Source organism: Talpa occidentalis, unplaced genomic scaffold, assembly GCF_014898055.3.
Source record: "Talpa occidentalis isolate TD23 unplaced genomic scaffold, MPIMG_talOcc4v2.1 talOcc4.2, whole genome shotgun sequence".
In the NCBI taxonomy this organism is placed as follows: domain Eukaryota; kingdom Metazoa; phylum Chordata; class Mammalia; order Eulipotyphla; family Talpidae; genus Talpa; species Talpa occidentalis.
Window position 1 is genome coordinate 123,333,028 of NW_023602073.1, and position 13,537 is coordinate 123,346,564.

General features: G+C 37.4%; 1 protein-coding gene across 1 annotated transcript; it reads left to right on the forward strand.

Annotated features, from left to right (window-relative positions):
• Positions 1-1,931: 1,931 nt before the first annotated feature.
• On the forward strand, positions 1,932-12,959 carry CENPW (centromere protein W). The gene is made up of 3 exons (XM_037520361.2): positions 1,932-2,213; positions 7,822-7,935; positions 9,714-12,959. Exons 1-3 carry the CDS (start codon positions 2,088-2,090, stop codon positions 9,738-9,740), a joined length of 267 nt encoding a protein of 88 aa, XP_037376258.1. The 5' UTR covers positions 1,932-2,087; the 3' UTR covers positions 9,741-12,959.
• The last annotated feature ends 578 nt before the right edge of the window (positions 12,960-13,537 follow it).

Below are 13,537 nucleotides of genomic sequence, written 5' to 3' on the forward strand. Positions count from 1 at the left end.
ATTAAGGTCCACTTGAATGGATATGAATTTAAATTGAGACCAGTGTGCTTTCCTTTAGTGGCTATCAATGCACAGATACAAGTATAGCATAGATTGAGATTTTAAATTAAACAGGTGTGGAGTTTTATCAGGTGAGTATGAGGGGAGAAAAGAGAATAGCTTGAGTTGAGAGATGCAAGGGAATATTATAAAAATGCACAGTGGATCATAGACGAGAGAATAAGAAGAGTAGAGGGGACATGACAGGGCCAGAGAGAGGACAGTGATACCTGGCGTCTAAGAATTGTTGGAGTGAAATATTGGAGGGAGTGAGCTCAAAATATAAGAGATGAGTTTGAAGAGTAAGATGATAAAATTGAGATTCTAGAAGGGTATGGTATTTGGTAATGATAAGGCTTAGTTTATGACCACAATGTGGGTGGCTCTCAATGAATAAGATTAATTTTTTTAAAGATTTATTTATTTTTATACAAGAGTTGGGTACAGGCCAGAGACGCTGGAGGGTGAGAGGATTCACCAGAGACAGAGCAGGGAGAAGAACAGGCAGACAACCGAAAAACACTGCTGAGGGGAGCAGCGGGGGAGACGGGAAAGGTCTGCGGTGCCATGTAGGTATTTCCCTGGCCTGCCAGAAATCGAACCGCGCTGCAGAGGCGGCAGACAGCTGCACAGCCCTGCGCTCAACCCGCTGTGCCACCAGGGAGAAGCTCAATGAATAAGATTATTATTTAGCAGACCGAAGTTTGGGAAATGAAATAGGTCAGATAGTGGATCATTTTTGTCATTACTAAAATCACAATAATTACTACAGGGAGAAAAACAGAACGAAAATCAATGATCACAGTGTTTCTCAGCCTGGCATTGTTGTGTATTGGAAAAGCAAATTTTCAAATCACCTCCAGACCAAATGCATTCAAAGGGGGTGGAGCTTCATCAGACACACAATGAAATTTAAGAACTACTTGCATGATGTCACAGAAGACAGAAAAGTTAATTGCCTGGAGAAGTAGCAAAAGTATCAATAGGTAGCATTTAAGCCACACCTGAAGTTAATGCAATGGAGGAAACAAAATTAAAGGGAGCAGTATTCGTAAAGGAAAACTACAATCATGTTGTAGGGTAGGTAAAAGGTATCAGGCTTTTCTGCCCTCCTGCCATTAGGATTGATGAGGGAACCCTGTGGTCCTGAATGCATGCCTGATGGCCGGCACCTGGAGTAGGGTGTAGGCATAGGTAGATGGGGTTCAACTGGGCTTTTTAAGGGCGGCAACACGAGGATGCCAGCAGAAGCCGAGAGAGAGAAGCAAGAGAAGCAGAAGCCAAGAGAAGGCCAGAGAGCCCAGAGTGAAGACCTGCTGGGGGCTGGGAGGCCTGCCTGCCTACCAGCCCCCCAGCGCCTCTGCCTGCTGTGTACCTGGTAATCCCAATAAAAACCTGCAAAACCACCAAGGACTCTGATTCCTCCTTTACCCGATCTGCTGGATCAGAAAACCTGCTCTGTGGTCTTCCTGCCCCTACACATGTAAAGACTTCAAGTGATCAAACGCAATTATGTACAAATGTGAAGTGTTAGCTGTTAATATCAGAAAAGTCAGCCTTGTTTGCAAGGCTTTGATTCTTCAGGAATCTGGATAAAACATCACAAACGTTATTCTTTTCATCTCTTCTTTAGTCCATTTGTATCAGGCTAGGGAGAGAGTGAAAGCTTGGAGAGTCCGTGTTCTTGTTTCGCCATAACAGCGTTTCCCACAATTTCCCAGCATCTCTGGAACAAAGGAGAAACACTTCCTTAGAGCGGGTACGCCCCGCCATTGGAGGACGGGAGGGTGGGGGAAGCCTCAGCCTTTGAATGACGTCAGGGCTTCTCTGGGAGGGTGTTTCTTACCGACCGTCTGTTGCTTGGGGGCGGGACTTGGGCTGTGTGACGTCACTACTGCGCGCCGGGCGCGCTCCACTGGCGGTGGATTCAAAAGTTCGGGCCCGGGCGTCCGAGCAGAACCACCTTCGCAGCTCCGGATTTGTTCCTGCTCTTCTCCCGTGTGAGGTTCTGTGAGGTGCGGGGAGGATTTTGATGCCTGCGGGGGAGAATGGCGCCCGCGACCACCGTCTCCCAGAGGAAGCAGATAAAGCGGAAGGCTCCGCGTAGCTTTCTAAAGAGCGTCTTCAAACGACGGAAGCCACACCTTCGTCTGCAGACTGGTGGCGACCTACTGGTGAGATTCTGTCCCTTCTGGAGCCGGGAGCGGGGCAGGGAGAGGTAGGGAAAATAGCTCCCAGCCTTTCCCCCCTCCTTCCCATCCAACCTGTCTTGCTCTTTCAAGGCCCACGTAGATGTCGTTTCCAGCAGTGAGTGGGCGTATTTGTCTAGCCTAGCACAGCACTTCATTTTGCCAACACTTAGTTGTAATTGGGCCCGCCGAAATGTGGGTGCCTGAACTTTTGGGGGTGCTGGGGGGAGGATGGGAGAGGCCCGTAGCCACATTACCTTAAGGAGGAAACTAACATCAGGTTCCTGCTTATAGCTTTGCAATATTACTATTCAGAAGCACAGTCTGGTACTGTGCTCGGTGTACTTGCTAGTGGTGTGAAAGACAGTTTTAATAGATTTTGGGATTCAGGTTGGGTCAATTTTATTTAATTATTGTAAAAGGCATTAATTGGCATGTCCTTTAAAATGCCTCCCTCCTTGCTTCCTCTTTTCTTTCTACCTTAAACAAACATACTACACTATTGATTCTAGTTTACTTACTAAAGAACTCTGATCCAAAAGTTTAATAGATGCTCTCAACTGTGGTTTGTTTTCTTGGACTAATAGCAGCCATTTGTTCAGTTGTCAAGCTAAACCACTGAAATGTTTGTTTATCTTGACTCATAATTCCTTCAGCATAATGCTCACATAATATATAGCCCCAACCAAACCATTTATAATATTTCTGCCTTGAAGTAAATTCAGCATTCTTATGTTGCATTCCAGGGACACTTATCTCTCAGTAGAATAAACACTTCCCCCCAGGTTTAATCCAGGAGAGGCATCTCCTATGGTTTGTCACAAGAGCTCTTTGAGTAAAGCTGTTATAAGTAGACACCTGTTTTCCAGGAGATCTAGAATTATGGAGAACAAGGGTGTGTTATATGTAGAGTGTCTTAGGATTATGTCACTTAATCTGTTTTTTCTTTTTTAAAAATTACTTTTATTAGTTATTTTTTAATCTGTTCTTAAACTACATTTTTTTTTCTCATTTCTTTTCCCTGCAACATCCCCAGGTTCTGCTGCCTTCACATTTGTTGCCTACAAGGTTCCTGTTTACTAAACTACTATAGAATTTTCTCCATGTTTTCTTTATTGGGCCACTGAAGCCAAAACAACTTATTTTTCCCTTGGAAAGGTAGTCCTAATATTTCCTGCCCTCATTTTGTTTGTTCCTTTTTTAGAACCTGTAGGAAAAGACAATACATACTGGTTTGTAAACTACCCCCTCCCTCATCCCCTACCACCATGGTGATAGAGGTGGCATTGAGTGAGCTGAACTGAATTAAAGTGTGAATTTGATTTGCAAAACATTTTTGGTAATTTATTCTGGTGTTTCTACTGGTGCTGATTTAAAGGGAGGGGAAGGAAATGTGCCTGATCAGAGATACCCAGGTGACTACCACCTGGTGCAGATGATTTGGCTAAAAGCACTCAATCAGATTCCTCTCACATTCTCCTTGTCTGCCCCAAGTGACCCATGGATAGGTGACTGGGAGCTGGCCAGTGTGGGAAAGAGGGAAGTGAAATTCCAACCTGTTGCACTATAGAGGACACCATCTATTTCTAGATTGCATGCTTGTCTTTGATTTTCACCATCTTCTATATGTCATCTGTCGCCTTGGTGTCTTTGCTTATGGTTCTCTCCTTGCCATTGGCATTTTTTAATTTCACCCAGGAGGTATCCCTTCTTATCTATCCGTAAACTTTTCTGTGATTAAGACAGTCTGTTTTAATCTTTTCTGAACAGCAGTAAGAGTGTACATCTTACAATTTATTGGAATTCTAACACTTCTCTAAGAGTTTTATTGGTCAGTGTTGTCTTTCAGTGTGGTAAGAGCTTCTCAAAGGAAAGGAACCATGCATATTTCCTTTTGTGTTTCCCATTACCTTTAATGCAAAATGAATCTACTTTTATACATGGTATTCCTTCTGCCTGAAGATGTCCTCACTGCACTCCTACTCGGCAAACTCTAATTCTTTTAAAATGCCTTCTTAGAAAGGATCAATCTTACTTTTCTTTCTGTCATCACTTGTCATATATTTATCATTAATTTTATATGGGTTTTTTTTCTCCCACTAGACTGAAAACTTTGATATGGGAGCTTTTGGTTTTCGTAGCATTTAGCATAGTATCTTGAGCATTCTGAATGTAAAATTACTGTTGGAAATTCATGGTCACTGTGGATTGATGTCATTTCTAACCTTTTACTCATCTTTTTTTTTTTTTTTGCACTTGCTGTTGTTTTATGCCTTATGTTTGATTGTGTATCCCTAGGGCCAGTACCATTGTGTGCATTTGTTAAACTGAATAAATTGTTCATCTCTTGTGGCAAAGTTAGCTTTTAGATTTATCACTGAAGAACGCTGTGCGGATATTTCGGTGCCTATGGCTTATGTAAAATTCAAAAGTGCAGTGACAAGGAAGGAAGCAGTTAGGCTGGCCCAGTTTTAGTCAGCTGAGACTGTCAATAAATATTTTGTTAATGATCTTTTGATTTACTTTTCAAGCAAGCCGACTTTTCCCCCAAAGTAAGTTCTTGATGGAATGACTTTCTTTTTCAAGTTTAAATGCCTACCTAAATAACTTAATTTTTTCTTGTTCTAATCATTTTCATTTAAAGCATAGTGTATTTGAGGGACACCATTCAACTGCCTTACAAAAGAGGAGTAGGTTGCTTAGAGAGAATCCATGACATTAATAAGTAATAATTTGTTTCCATCTATGGCTAATGTACGTTGTAAAAAGGAAAGGGCATTCCATGTAGGTCAATAGCCTGAACCATGGCTCAAAATGTGTGATTTATTTGGGATCGATTAAAAAAATATTTCCCCTAATTCAGGAAAATTTGGAGGGATCTTCTGTTCATGGGATAATATTGACTACTACATATTGGGCCACAGGTTAAAGGTCACTAGGGGTACAAGGTTGAGGAAGATGGACATATTTCTTGCTCTTATATTACACTGAGGAAGACAGGTGAGAAATTGCAGCATAATACGTGTAGCCTGTGCAGTGATAGAAAGGAAATTCATAGATCACATACCCTTACATGATTTGGGAGATTTGGACTTTTCAGAGAAATTTACAAATCAGTAGAATGCCTATAGCAAAGTTATGTTTGAATACTGAAAGAAGTTCAAAAGGCTTTGCATAGAACTGGAATCTGAGAAAGATGAGAGATGAAACTGGAAAAGTCTAGTCAGGTGGTGGTTAGTATTAAGGAATTTGGAATTTATTTTGAGGGCATCTGGAAGCTGTTTATCTTTAGAAGTAGAAATGTAAAAGAACAGATGAAATCTTGCCATAATATTTTTTTTTTTTTTTTTTTTTTGCTGTAAAAGGACATGGGATATCATTGGAATCTTAAAAAAAAATGAATGACATGGTATAATGTATACGATCAGGATTGAGTGCTTTATCTCAGAGCTTTTGTGAGAAAGAAGGAACAGTGCATCAAAGAAGTACCAAAAGAATATCTTCTTCTATATGTTCTTTATTTTACTAAATTTATGTTCTCAAACTTTCATTTTCCCTAAATATCATGAAAACATTCTCAAACACCTGTAACAATCCACTAAAGATTTTGGCACAATATAAACAATGAAAAACAACACAGTACTAGTGAACTGTGGGGGAGTGGTAATATGCAGTTACAAGACAGTGATGATTATTTGTATTAATGCTCACTGTAAGAGCATGTAGTATGATATAAATTACCAAAGAAATATGTTAAAGACTAGTTGGACTTAAATTGGTAGTGTCCTTAGGAGCCTATGAGAAACAAAGGATGGGGAAGATGCTACCACAAAGGTAAATAAGAGCACTAGATGTGACCCTAGAGAGAGAATTGATGGGACTGACACTCACTTTACATTCTGTCTTGCTTAGGCTTTGTGCATGTATGTTGAATAACACTTTTTGGTTTGGATAGTGGATTTTCAGTAAATTATATAGCAAAAATGTTATACATATTCAGATATGTACAATAACAAGGTAAAATAATGATATCTAGAGTTTGCTCACATGTAAATATTTTTCTGTAAGAATATGCAAGAAGCTGTCAATCATAGTTTTCTGAAGGACAATGTGGAAAGACTTATTTTCAGTGTTTTCTTTTTCTAGATTTTTTTTGCTTTGTATTTTTATTTTGAAATGATTATAGATTCTCAAGAAGTGTCAATCAGTAAAGAATTCCCATGTACCTTTTACCCACAATGCTAACATCTTCCATATCTATAGTTCTTGTGGACTTTTGAATTTTGTACTGTCTTATGTTACCTATTTTAAATTCTTAAGGAAGCCTTAGATTATTAATAGTAGATAAAATTTTTTTTTTTTTTTTAATATTCAAAAGGGCAGGGGGAAATCAAGAAGACTTGCACAAAGCTGCCTCTGAAAGGGACAGGTTTGCTAAAAGAGAGGCCTGCATACACAGAGGTGGGAAGTCTTAGAGCTCTAACTATGGTGCTTTGCAAAGGGAAAAGTTTGGTGAAGAGAAACACCTGCAAAGTCACAGGCGGGCTGCTAGATATAAGATTTTTTTAAGATTTATTTATTTATACAAGCACTGGGTACAGTCAGAAGCACTGGAGGGTGAGAGAATTCACCAGAGCCAAAGCAGGGAGCAGAAGAGGCAGAAGGACGGAAGTACACTGCTGAGGGTATCAGCGGGCGGCAGGAGTGGTCTGCGTGCCATGTGGGACCCTTGCCAGGCGGCCGGGGATGGAACAGGCACTGCGGATGCTGCGGGCAGCTTCACAACCCAGCGCTCAACCGCTGCGCCACCAGAGAGGCCCTGTACATACACTTTTCAATTTAATAAAATTTCAATTCATGGGCCCTCCCTGGTGGTCTAGGAGTTTAGTCTCAGCGCTGTCACCACTATGACCTGAGTTTGATCCTGGTCAGGTGCAGCAGACCTCTCCTGTCTTGCCCGCTGATACCCTTAGCAGTGTATTTCAGTAAATCTGCCTGCTCTGCTACTCACTCTGTCTCTGTTGAAACCCCTCCAATCGCTCCCCCCATCTATACCTCTGGCCTAGAGCCCATTTTTTCTACTTAAAAATAAATAAATAAAATCTTTAAAAACCAATTCAATTCACGTGGCTTGAATAGGTATTCCAAATTAAATATCTGATTTAAAAATTTTCAGGCCTTGGATTGTAGAATGAAAGGTTCTCAGCTGTAAATATAGTTGTTAAGTTTTGATTTTAAATTTTTGGGAAATTTAATTGGATAATAAATTTCAAAATTTATTTGCAATTGAAAGCAGAAATATTTCTTAATAGAGTCCTGTGTAAGTTTTATATAGTGATGCCTTACAATAATGTTATTGTCTGTGGCCTTTAGTCAGCCTTACATAGCCTTATTTCATGTATTGTAAGAACCAAGTCTCTTTAATATGGAATCTGAGATGGACCTATTATAAACTGAATCCTGTTACGTGAAATTAGAATTAATTGACTTAATCACAGTAGTAAACAGCACAACATTAAAATTTGGAGTCTTTTTAAGTCATTTCTAGGCATTAGTTTTTAATTTAAAAATCATTTTACATTTTCTTTTAAAGGTGCATCTGAACTGTTTATTGTTTGTTCATCGATTAGCAGAAGAGTCCAGGATAAAGGCTTGTGAGAATAAAAGTGGAGTCATTAAAAAGGAACATGTACTGGCTGCAGCAAAGGTAAGATCTGAATTTCTTTTGAGAAGAATTGACTTCAAAAATATTACATGGCTCATTTATCTCTGCCTGATTTATTTAGAGTTCTTATTCAGATTCGTCAAAGCTTTTGCATCTGTGGCTTTTCATTTTAATGGATTTTAATTAAGGAGTTAGGGTTTGTTCCCCTGGAAAAAATTCATGGCTACTGCTTTATTCCATTCAGGAAGAAATGAGTATCTGTTAAATCTGTGACTTGGAGTAGGCTATGTATAGTTGAGAGGATTTATCACTTAGAAATTTTTAAAACATTTTCTTCTTGATCATTTTAAGTTTTTTAATTATGTGGTTTTTTTACTTTGTTTTGAGATTTGAGTAACTTATGAATCAAATCTCTTACAAGCAAAGAAGATTTCTCCTTACTGCTATTTCCATATAATATGAGTTTGATGCTCGGGGTGCTTTCTATATATCATCAGAGATTATAACTTTAATTTTTGTTAATAGATGCCTGGCCATGAAAAGCTTCTTTTGGTCAGGTAGGTTTAAATAATAACATAGTGTAGCTCTTTGAACAGTCACAATGTTATTAGATAGAGCAAACTTGTTTCTATAAGAATATATATGCAAGATATTGGCAACCTTGATGGACTGCTGAATGATGTGGGAGAAAGACTTAGTTTTCACAGTTGCCTTTTTGTACACTTTTTAATATATATTTTTTAAATTTTGAAATAATTGTAGACTCACAAAAGGTGCAAAAATAGTAGAGTTCCTTGTACTTTTTATTCATCTTCCCACAACTCTAACATTTTTACATATAGTTATGTAAAATGAGAGGATATGAGTGATACATTTAGAGAAACTTGTTGAACTCTGTTTAACTTGGCATTTGTCAATTTGAGTACGTAATATACTCAGCATTTTGTACATTTGTGTGAGTGCATAGTACTTTTCTTTTGCAGTACCTGCAGTACCTGTACTAACATGATGTAAAACTGAGAATTATTGGCTTTGGGTATAGACTTGGTGGCCTATGTGGAAGCATAGTAATGTGCTTGCCCTGGCATTTGTAGGAGCTTTAAAGTCTTTTACAATTATAAACATTACAATAAATTTCTAGCTGTTACCATCAATATAAGTAATTTTCTGCTGGTGAAACAAGGCTTGAGAATTTGAAGATTATATATGTGTGCTCTTTAAATTTAGGTTTTGTTTGTTTTTATTAATAAATTGTAAGTGTACGTACCTAAAAATAGGTGAGTTCTTCAAAAAATTTTTTGTAGCTATTCTGGTCTATTGCTCCTCGTCTTTTACTTATCTCATGAGCTGTGTTTTAGAAAATTGTCTACCTAGCAAACTTCTAGGTGCATGAGAATGACCAGTCTTGTTCTAAGATGATATAATTCCTCCCCCAAAGTTTGGTGTTGCAGTGGATTTATATTCTTTTATAGTTGTTAAATGCCTGTTTTATGATAGGATTTTCAAATTTTGGAACATTCTTTGACTCCCTGGATTACTAAATTGTCTTCAAATTTTAAGTTGGGAAATATTAATCTGGATACTTTTGGCTTAAAGAAATTAACTTCCACAAGTGACTATAAAGCAAATACTTTGAGAGAACTGTAGGCTATTTTAAAGATGTCTAAAACTTTTCTAAAGCAAGAGATTCCCATATCATCTTCCAAATTGGGTTTTATAAATTTAGAGTTTTGCACATTATACTATTCAATTTTTTGCTGTGGAATTGCTTTGTTTGCCCTAGGTATAATGTGATTCTTCATTTTTTTTCCTCCTCACAGGTGATTCTAAAGAAGAGCAAAGGTTAGAAGTCAAAGAACACATTTTTGAAAAATAAATGACCTATTATTTTAGTTCGTAGTGTTGTGAAAGCTTTTTATGAATCAATTAACGTTTATTGAAATATTGACTGGTTGAGAGATCTGTGTATTTTATATATTTTTTACTGATATTGAAATATCTCAAACACTGAGGCCTGATAACTTGTTTTAGAAATTATATTTCATTCATTTTAAGTGATTTTTAGTTCATTTTACTTCATTTTGTTGCTATTGTAAATGTTTTACATATCAGAAATGAAATCTTACTATATGAAGTGTATTCATGTATACATATTAACACAATTGATACTTAATTTTAAGTAGTTTTAGCATCATTAGCTATAGAATCAATTTTTTCTTTTAATATAGGCAACATGCAGTCAAATCTAGGTACACTTGAAATATTTTTTAAACTATTTTATACCTTTGCCATAAGCAGAGCAGTCTACTTTTTCCTTAATGCCAGTGATATATGGTGATATGATTTCTCAATGGCGAAAATCAGGAAGTTGTTTTCAAAACCTGTCTCCACAGTGGAAAAAAAATTACAGAACAAATTGACTTATTTTCTTTGGTTCAATAGATTTCCTAGATTCATAGGTAAGGGTTTCCTCCCACTAAGAAATTATTTGGAAGTTTATTGTATATCATTCAGTAATATTATTAACTTTTTATTTTGAAATAATGATAGGCTGCAAAATGAAGTTGCAAAGAGTAGTACAGAGAGACCCCCACCATGTGCATCCAGTTTTCCCCCAATGGTTACAGCTTAAATGATAACAATATCATGAGTACAATATCAAAATCAGGAATTATAGACATAGGTACACTGAGTATGTAATTCTGTACTATTTTATCATGTGCAGATTCCTTTAACCACAACTACAATCAGTATAAAGAACTATTTCATTACCACAAAAATTTCTCTAGTGCTGCCTTTTATAAAGAACACTTAGCCCCCTACCCCCCCTTCCCTGCAACTCACTATCATCCTTAAGCCCAAGAACCACTAATCTCCTCTCCGTCTTTAATTTTGACATTTTGATGGAATCATACGATATATGACTTTGGGGCACTTGCTTTTCCCACACAGCACAACTTCCTTGAGATCCAAGTTGTTTGTATCAGTTTGTTTCTTTTTATTACTGAGTCATATTCCATGGCATGTATGTACTACAGTTTATATAACTTTTCATCTAATGAGGTGTATTTTGATTATTTCTAGCTTTTGGTTATTACAAATAAAGTTGCTGTGAACAATTGTGTACAAATTTTTATACAGAAATTTTTGTTTCTTTGGATAATTGCATGGGAATGTGATTGCTGGGTTAAATGGTAAGAATCGGCTTGGTTTTTAAACTAGAAATGGCCATTTTCCAGTCACTGTACTGTGTTGCAGTCCTGTTAGCAGTATACAAGAGATCCTGTTTCGTCACATTCTCATGAACATAATGGCGTTTTTTATTTTAACTGTTTTAATAGGACCGTGTTATCATGGTTTTAATTTGTATTTCCCTAATGGCTAATGGTATTGCATGTTTTTATGTTTGTCATCCATTTTTTCTCTTTGATAAAATGTTTCTTCATTCTTCATTTCTTTTGCCCATTTTCTATTTGGATTTTTTGTTTTTCTAATGTTGAATTTGAGAGTTTATTCTGGGTATGGATTCTTTGTTAAATATGTGGTTTACAGATACTTTTTTGTAGACTGTAGCTTGCCTTTTATTCTCTTAACAAGGTTTTTAGCAGGTAAACCATTTTTAATTGTGTTAAAGTCCAGTTTATTGCTGCTTTTTTTTTTTTTTAATGAGTCATGCTTGGGTATTATGATTAAGAACTCTTTATCAAGCCCTATGTCCCAAAGATTTTTTCCTGTATTATTAACAAGTTTTAGGTTTTACATTTAAATTTGATCTATTTTAAGTTAATTTTTTGTATAAAGAATGAGATTTAGATCAGAATTTGTTTCAGCACCATTTTTTGAAAAGACTATCTTTTCTGCATAGAATTTCTTTTGTACTTTGTCACAGTTTTGTTGGTCATATTGTAACAGGGTGGTCCCCGGGAAAGGGGGAGGTTCCCTGCCCCACCCAAGGGAGGGTGGAGCTGAGCAGGAAGAGGAGAAGCAGAAGAAGAGACTGAGGAAGGAAGCAGGATGGAGCTAGGAGACCTGGAGGAGGCGCATGGAGCCTAGAGACACGTGAAGAAACTACGCTTGTCTTGTGGTCGTGGACTGGGTGACACAGATGTGGGTGAGACCCATGGGGAGGTGACAATGGCAGCTTTTATCTTGATGTTGATTTTGCTCTTTTCCTTCCGGGCTTGTCTGGTTATTTCTGACCCTTTGTTGTGGGTCCCCACTGGAAGATGCTTTAGACTTGTGGCAGGCTTTGGGGCCTTGCTCTGGGCCAATCCCATTTGGATGGACTTTTACCCACGAGGGGACGGGTAACTTTGGGTGCTTCATTTAGAAACTAGACTCTTTGCCTTACCTGTATTGTTTTCTAGTTTTATTAAAGTTCCTTCCCATTAAAGTGTCATATGTTTTGTGTTGATGCGGCGGATGGCAGAACCCATTTAAAATAGACAATAGGCAGGTTTGCGGGGTTTGGGCTGCCCCTCTCCCTGTCCTATAACAGATTTGGCGTCCAACGTGATTTAGGACAGAGCCATCCGTGGTTAGTCAGCCCCATGGGGAAATTGGGCTTCCCTATGGCACTGGCTACCATAAGCGCAAATGTGATTTTCTGGCTATTTCTGAGTTCCCTATTACATTGATTTGCTTCATTCCCTCCATCAATAACACGTATTATTTACTACAGTGGCTTGAAATCAAGTAGAGTGATTCCTCTCAATAGTTCTTTTTCAGAATTGCCTTGAATTGGCAATTGCCTTCAGGTTAAAAAGAACTGCAAACATTAGCTTACTCTTTAAGGTTCTCCCCTCTAGAGTCTTGGTGCTTCCCTTCCTGCCTTAGCAAATCTCAACCATCTTCAGATAAATGGCTTCTGATTTTATATATTATATTCCAGCTAGGCTGACCACTTGTCTCAGTTCACCCAAATATTTTAGCAGTGAAGATCCTCATTTCCATGAAAATTGGGACATTTGACCATCCTAATTGCAAGCCATCCAGAAACAGAAATTAGTAAATTTAATTTAGTATGAAACTAGTATGTGGAAACTATTATGTGGAAAGGTATTTTTAATAAAACTCAATTGAAAAAGAAATTTTCATGTTGACATTGCATGTTAAATTATTTACTTCCAAATTAGTCAATATTTTTCTGAATAAGACTGTTCAAAGAAAATGCAAATTATTACTGTTTAGAAATTATAGCTTCTAGAGACTTTAATACAAATCCTATTGCTGAGTTAAAAGTTGGCAAAATCTTTGCTTTTGATTTTAAAATAGTTTTATCTTCCTTGAATTAGAGTTGTTTAATAACTTTTTTCTCTTTTTAAATATATTTTTTGACTCCACAATGTTTGTCTGTAGATTGGAAACTTCTGTATCCAAATAGAAATTCAAGCTGGTCAGTATATTCTTGTGTTGAGGGAATAACCTCAGTGCTCTGATGCATTCATAGCTAATATGCACCATAGAAGAAAAATAAAGGTAAACAGTTGTACTTAGTAACCTGGAGAAGTAATCTGTTTCATTGGTGAGTGTCATATGTTGTTCTTCCTTGTGTTTTACTAGTATTTAAACTTTGTACACTAATGCTACAAAGGCAGATGTTTTCTTATGGAGGCATAAATTTTTAGTAGGCTAGACTGAGTAC

Bases quoted from the DNA above. Each gene is read 5' to 3' on its own strand.
- CENPW (XM_037520361.2), top strand. From the start codon at position 2,088: ATGGCGCCCGCGACCACCGTCTCCCAGAGGAAGCAGATAAAGCGGAAG. The intron at 2,214-7,821 runs GTGAGATTCTGT...TTTCTTTTAAAG, and splicing joins AGACTGGTGGCGACCTACTG to GTGCATCTGAACTGTTTATT. The intron at 7,936-9,713 runs GTAAGATCTGAA...TCCTCCTCACAG, and splicing joins ATGTACTGGCTGCAGCAAAG to GTGATTCTAAAGAAGAGCAA.